This window comes from Gadus morhua, chromosome 15 (assembly GCF_902167405.1).
Source record: "Gadus morhua chromosome 15, gadMor3.0, whole genome shotgun sequence".
NCBI classification, from domain to species: Eukaryota; Metazoa; Chordata; class Actinopteri; order Gadiformes; family Gadidae; genus Gadus; species Gadus morhua.
In genome coordinates, this window is record NC_044062.1 from 24,373,652 (window position 1) to 24,380,525 (window position 6,874).

Consider the following 6,874-nt stretch of genomic DNA (forward strand, 5'->3'; position numbering starts at 1 on the left):
GGAACAGAAAATGATCATGTATACGCCTCATTCGGAATACAATTATCTGTTGAATAGAAGAGGTGGTGTAGTCCGTTTTATTCTACTTCATTTAAGAATGCTCGATTCTGATTGGCTGGGAGGGGTGCATTAATCCGGCATATTGCCCGCTGACTTGTCGGTTCTACTTGCTGTTGACTGAGCACAGTAGATCAATACGCCGCTTGTATCGTTTTCTATCACATACATTTCCAAACATGAGGTCCATTGTAAAAATAAACCAAGGAGTGCATGTTTGATCGATCGTCATTAAAGCTGACTTGATACAAATGTAGCAACTACGTTATTAAACTAGTGATCAGATCCAGCCTTGTGTGGTTGCTATAGAAACGAGTTACCTACAGCTGAGCTAACGTTATTCACCGTAGTTCTAAAGGGAACTACTTTTCGAGGGAGATGAACTTAAACAGAGTATACATTTAATAAGCATGCAATACGAATAAGAAAAAGGCTAATTATTAAAGTAGGCCTATTTGAGTTGTTTTATTATGTTGGCCGGCGCGAAGTAGAATAAACGGAATAATCACCTCAAGGCAGGGCAATAAACAGTTTGATATGCCCGGCTCGCGGAAGGTTACCGCCCTCGACTTCGTCTCGGGCGGTAAGCCGTCCACGAGCCAGGCATATCAAACTGTTTATTGCCCGGCCTCTCTGTGATTATTCCCTACTTAATCGCCATGCATGCACTTATTCCGAATAGATTGGGGTTTAACTTAGAGCAGCCGCAGTAGTTCGCAATTGGTCCACTGAGCTCCGTCGGTACTTTTAAGCACACCGAACTTCACCGCTGTCAAGGAAAGTGGATTTATTGCCTGATTCACGTCTTTGTTATAACTCCGTAAAAGTAGTCCGGTAAGCGTGTCCGGTTGCTAAGCGACGGGACATGGGTGTTTATTAATGACGTGTTCGCGTATCGTAGTGTCCGCGCGCGTCCGAGGTAACTGTAAATGAGTAGGCTAGTAGTACTTTTGCAGGCTGAACGTTAAAATACTTCTTAACTTAGAGAGATGGCAGCTGCAGTAGTTCGCAAATGGACCTTCGAGGATTCCTGGTCACTAAATTCCTGTAAGACCACTCTCCCACCAGTCTTGGCTGCAGACTCGCATCCAAATTCCTCTTGTTTGCGGCGGAGCTTAAGGTAAATATAAAGATCTGACGAGAAATTGACGTTGCGGCGCTGTCCTCCTCCTTCTTAATTGAAGGAGCAGGCAGAGAAAAGCTCTCTCCTGCTGTGCTTTCATTAAAATCAAATTTAAAATCCCCGATAGTGATAAGACATCCATTATGTCGCCGCCGGTCCAGAGATGCGTCAGGTGTCCGCGAGAGACAGAACGGACACTTTTGTTACTGCCATGTATACAGTAGCCTACATTCGGAACACATTTTAGGAACAGATCTATGCCGCATAGAAATCTATGCGGATCAGATGTGCCATGTAAACGCGGCTACTAACTTGTTGCATTGTCTGTGTGGGAGACGGAGTCCTGGCGCAATCGTGTTTACATCCTTTTTATTTAGTGTTTCAATTTTATTTATTGTTTTTGGTGGTGTTTGGTTTTTATTCAACAGCATTTTTTGTTAATAATAAGATTGTTTTTGGTTGTTTTGTTAATTTATTCTGGATATTTTTAATGTCTTCCAGACGTCCAGTTCCAGTGTTCTTTAAAAACAAAGGTTTATTGATCTTCGAAAGGGTGTACTTTATCATTATATTAGTTGAAAAACGGCAATATTATTGCTTAGCGCAATAATTCCTGGGGCAATTAATCGCCCAGAAAAATTTGTTATCGTGACGGGCCTAGGGGCCACTCATATATCCCCCTACATTTCCGAAAATAGACTTGACCTCCATCTGTTTATTGGATAAACGCATTTCCCAATCCCAGGAGTATTTGCTCCATTCTACGTCAATTCAAGAACAAACAAAGATATTAAACTTCACTTCGTATTTTTTATTTATGACCATGAAAGTTCTATAATGCCTGAATAATGAAGAATTAAATGTAAAGTAAAATAAAATTATAAATATAAAACCATGAATGAAATATAGAGAGTAAGCAAGTGGTCTAAATATTGGTGGGACGTTTGGTTGTATTATATAGTATATCTTGTCGATTTTCACGCGGGGTACAGCCCAGAAGTCGCTTAAATTATGCTCAGAGACGTCTCGCGGGGAGGAGGGGAGACACCTGTGAGATTCCCTGAATCTCTGAATTCCCTGAAAATAATCATTTCGCCCATCCTTAATACACACACTAGCTAGCTAGAACATAAACAGCAGAGCCAGCACTCATGGAATGCCTCTTGTCCAATCAAATTATTTTGTCGGAACTAACTGTTGTATAAAATATAGATAACGTTATTCTTCATTCTACAATGTGGGTTTTACGCCACTCTTTCCATAGGTGGCGCCCACATTTAGCCCACTCCTCGATCTGCGGAGGCGGAGTCAGACGTTTAGACGTTGAGCCTCTGCGTGCTGCAGCCAGGTGCAATTGCAATTGGGTGGGAATTCTGCCCAATCTGGCAACACTGCTCACCAGCCAGGGATCCTGCTTATTGGTTCATAGCACAGCGCGACTAGATTTTTGCGCGAATCAGACAGGTCACACCCACAAGAGGAGGACTTTCTGTATGTATGTGTATGCGTCTCCACTGACACATACATATGTATATGTATATGTATGTATATGTATATATATATATATATATATATATGCATAAATTTATATCTATATATTATATACATATCTATCTATACATATCTATAAATATCTATATATCAGTGGAGGCTTCTCCATGTAAAGGGATATTAGCACCCCCTATCGCCTATTGACAATTACTTCAGGGAGGACGTTCCTCCCTCAGCCTCCATTGACTCCCATTAATTTCCCAGAAAGTGTTGCTAGCCGGTGAATAACATGGGGGTTCAATAGGAGAGAGTCCTCCTCTCATCTGGATCCCACCTACGTCTATTCACGAATAGGCTTGAACTCTGGCTGTGCTATGATCCAATAAGCAGGAGTCCTGGCTGTGGAGCAGCCCGAAGGGAGGGGTTATCCCCTCAAGTCTGGGCTACGAGAACCAACGAACCCGCTCAGTCGTAGGAATGCGCGATATAAACGATATATGATATGAACGATAAAAAATGGCCTACGATAGAGATTTTAGTTATATTGCTCTATCGCGATAATGCATGTTTGACGCAATCTATCCATGACCCGCGAAATATAAAGAGCGGGTCATGGATAGAGCTACGAGCTGCAACCGTCTGCAACGCATCGTCCGCGAAATTTAAATAGAGCCACGAGCTGCAACCAGCTGCATTGCATCATCCGCGACCCGCGAAATTTAAAGAGCCACGAGCTGCAACCGGCTGCAACGCATCGTCCGAGACCCGCAAAATACAAAGAGCCACGAGCTGCAACCGGCTGCAACGCATCGTCCGCGACCCGCGAAATTTAAAGAGCCACGAGCTGCAACCGGCTGCAACGCATCATCCGCGACCCGCGAAATTTAAAGAGCCACGTGCTGCAACCGGCTGCAACGCATCATCCACGACCCGCGAAATTTAAAGAGCCATGAGCTGCAACCGGCTTCAACGCATCATTGTCATCTAAGCAAATATGGCTGAAAGCGAAACGGAGGAGGTGGTGATTGCGCTAATTTCATGTTCATTTTAAAAATTGTATGCGTTCACTTTGCACTTTTATGTTTTAATATCAAGTATCTGTGCACACACTTGGAAGATTTTTCTTTATTTAAAATAGCCATGCCTAATACTGGACGTATTTCCCTAATTTACAGTATCCGTTTCTTTATTAACAAGACACCACCAGTTTTAATTTAATTAGAGAAGTATACGTCATTACACAGAAGATTTTTTTCTTTGTTAAAGTCTCTGTAGCTACAACATTATGTTGTATGATTACAGTTTTGCACAATAAATGTTCTCAAAACGACATACTATGTTTCTTTCTTTTGTTTTATACATTTAGCAGTTTGGCTTTCCTTAGTCTATGTAACCTGTTCTGAAATGGTTCTATTATGATTTATATATCGTGATATATATCGTTATCGCAATAGGTTGCAATTTATATCGCAATATGGATTTTAGGCCATATCACCCATCCCTACTCAGTCGTATGCCTTGTTTCCACCGAGCGGTGCGCTACTGGTCGTTGCGGTACAGTGCGGCTCTGTTCGCTTATATTGACGAACAGAGCAACGTTTCGGTTGCCCACGGCCGTGCAACGGAGCCTGCAGCCGGGCCCGCGGCCCGGCTGCAGGGCCCGCGGCCGGGCAGGGATGCCCGCGGCCGGGCTGCGGAGCCTGCCCGCGGCCGGGCTGCGGAGCCTGCCCGCGGCCGGGCTGCGGAGTATGCGGCCAGACTGCGGAGCCTGCGGCCGAGCTGCGGAGCCCGCGGCCGAGCTGCGGAGCCCGCGGCCGAGCTGCGGAGCCCGCGGCCGAGCTGCGGAGCCCGCGGCCGAGCTGCGGAGCCCGCGGCCGAGCTGCGGAGCATGCTTGGAGGATTGACTTGATCTATAAATTAAGTCCCTCTGTCTTAATTGGCTTAACACCATGACCAACATTCTGAAACATACAGTAACATTCACATGTTACTCTGACCGTTCTGTTTGATATTGTGGAAAGGATTTTAGTGAATGATTCAGAGCATGATGCAGTTTAAATGGCATCACTTTTGGTTTTGTGTCTTCATTTTTCCTTAAACAATTGTAGCTGAAAATAAACATAGCCAAATTACAACCAATAGCTCAAGTCATTGAGGGCAAAAATAGGCCCAGATTTTATTATTTAGTTTTACAAATCAAGAGTAGGCCTGATTTGACTATTGCTTTTCATCCTTTCCTTCTGTCTTTGTAGTCCAAGACATGCTGCCCACCAGCTTTCAAAGTACTGCTGCCACTGTGGATTTGGATTTGTATCAATTCACATAATTATCCCTCCCTGCTATTTTGTAGTTCACCAAAACACCCTGAAACAACTTGAGTCTCACATAGTTATGGCACCATACGCCACTAACAGTGCAAGCAGGCCAATGGCAACCAAGCACGCAGTCCTTCCCCCCTCACTTCAAAAACCACCAGCTGCCATTGAAATATATACATACATATATACACACACACATTAACTTCAATTTCAATGTTGTGATACTAGGTGATGAATTTAAGGTAAGTTAACAACACTAATGACGTTTCTATGAGAGTATGGAAAAGAAGACACAATAAGGAGTTGTGATCAAATGACTTACAACAAGAGGCATGAACTGAGATGGCGAGGGTTTGGTCTTGCTGACTGCAGTCACCATCACAGAGGTGTCTCCCAGCTTGAGAAAGATAAGGGAGCAGGTTACATAAATGTTTTTATCATGTACCGTTCAAATTCTGTCCAGGGCCCCTCAATGCATGGTAGTGTCCAATAGTGTTGGGTTTTCCTTCTGAGATTAATTTATTAGATATTGTTTCACCTTCTGCTGACAAATGTACTTATTACAAGACCTTGGATAAAATCGCTGCCAAATGCCCTAAATGTAAGTGTGAATTAGATTAGATTAATTTACTTTAAACTATTCCTCAGATTTACTTAGATTCCAGAAGCTACAGATGGATAGACAGCCATTAAAAAAAGTAAACAAAACACGAACTATTACTGGCAGGCTACATAACACAAGTCTATGTGGGATACACACATCATATTGCTGGTCCTTATTGGTACACTGACATCGTCAATCCTTCATACCTGGACCACAGCAGCTCCATCAGCGAACCTCGCAAAACGCCCAGTGGAGATCTCCAGTTTTCTATGCCAACACAAAACGGGAGAGAGAACATCTACAACATCAAACTCAACCTGTGGCTGTAAAACCTGATGTCTCCGCTATTGTAGATACAAGCAAAAGGAAAACACTGAATTATAGATCAGGTTCCTATCAGACACATTTCAATGGACAGCAAGCCCTGAAGCCTAACGAAGCAACCCTAACGAAGTCATTAAATGAACCATTTAGCAAATAGAGAAACCCGCATGCGTTCTGATGTAATGGACACTGACTCTATGTATGTATTGTATTTAATATGTATTTAGTATGTATTTAGTATGTATGTATGTATGTATGTATGTATGGATGGATGGATGGATGGATGGATGTATGTATGTATGTATGTATGTATGTATGTATGTATGTATGTATGTATGTATGTATGTATGTATGTATGTATGTATGTATGTATGTATGTATGTATGTATGTATGTATGTGTGCATGTATGTATGTATGTGTATGTATGCATGTAAACACGAGCTTAGAGACAATGTCAACTCACTTGTGTCCTAAATCCACTGCAACTTTGCGGATAGTACCATTGCTGTTGTACACACTTTGGTGACACCAGCGGACATTTAAGTTGGTAAAAGACGGCCCCAGCCGTAATAAATACCGCATATCTAAAACAACCACAAGGAAACAGCTTGTGCTGTCTTTAGTTTACAACAGTGTGGGTGCATACTCGGGGGCTGCCATGATGGACATCACGTGTACGGAACTAGGAGATCAGTCAAGCTCCTGATTGGACGAGTCATGTGTAACATCCAAACTATCCCGTGTCATCGACATAATCAGCGAGGAGAAGGAGGGAGATCCTCCTTAACATTGTTGAGAATTAAAAAAATGTAGATTGCCCAAACTACTATCATGAATTAATGCCCGTTTTATTTGTTAATTATTTGAAGGAGAAGGAGAGGTGGGCATCTGAAAGGAGTCGTAGTGAAACAAATGTTGTTTTGGCCCGGCATCCGATAGGGCTCAGTGCCCTCCAT

At 42.9% G+C, this 6,874-nt stretch overlaps 1 protein-coding gene across 2 annotated transcripts in view; it reads right to left on the reverse strand.

Moving 5' to 3' along the window:
- Nucleotides 1-6,601, reverse strand: part of pnpt1 (polyribonucleotide nucleotidyltransferase 1) — a 26,288-nt gene extending 19,687 nt beyond the window's left edge. Inside the window, exons 1-3 of one of the 2 annotated variants that reach the window (XM_030379961.1) lie at nt 6,382-6,601; nt 5,800-5,860; nt 5,312-5,386 (exon numbers count right to left, since the gene is read on the reverse strand). In XM_030379961.1, the coding sequence (XP_030235821.1) occupies nt 5,312-5,386; nt 5,800-5,860; nt 6,382-6,500 (255 nt within the window). In that variant the 5' untranslated portion in view covers nt 6,501-6,601. Of the gene's footprint in view, nt 1-5,311; nt 5,387-5,799; nt 5,861-6,377 lie in introns of both variants that reach the window. The other variant, XM_030379962.1, reaches the window with a different exon arrangement.
- Between the last annotated feature and the right edge of the window lie 273 nt (nt 6,602-6,874).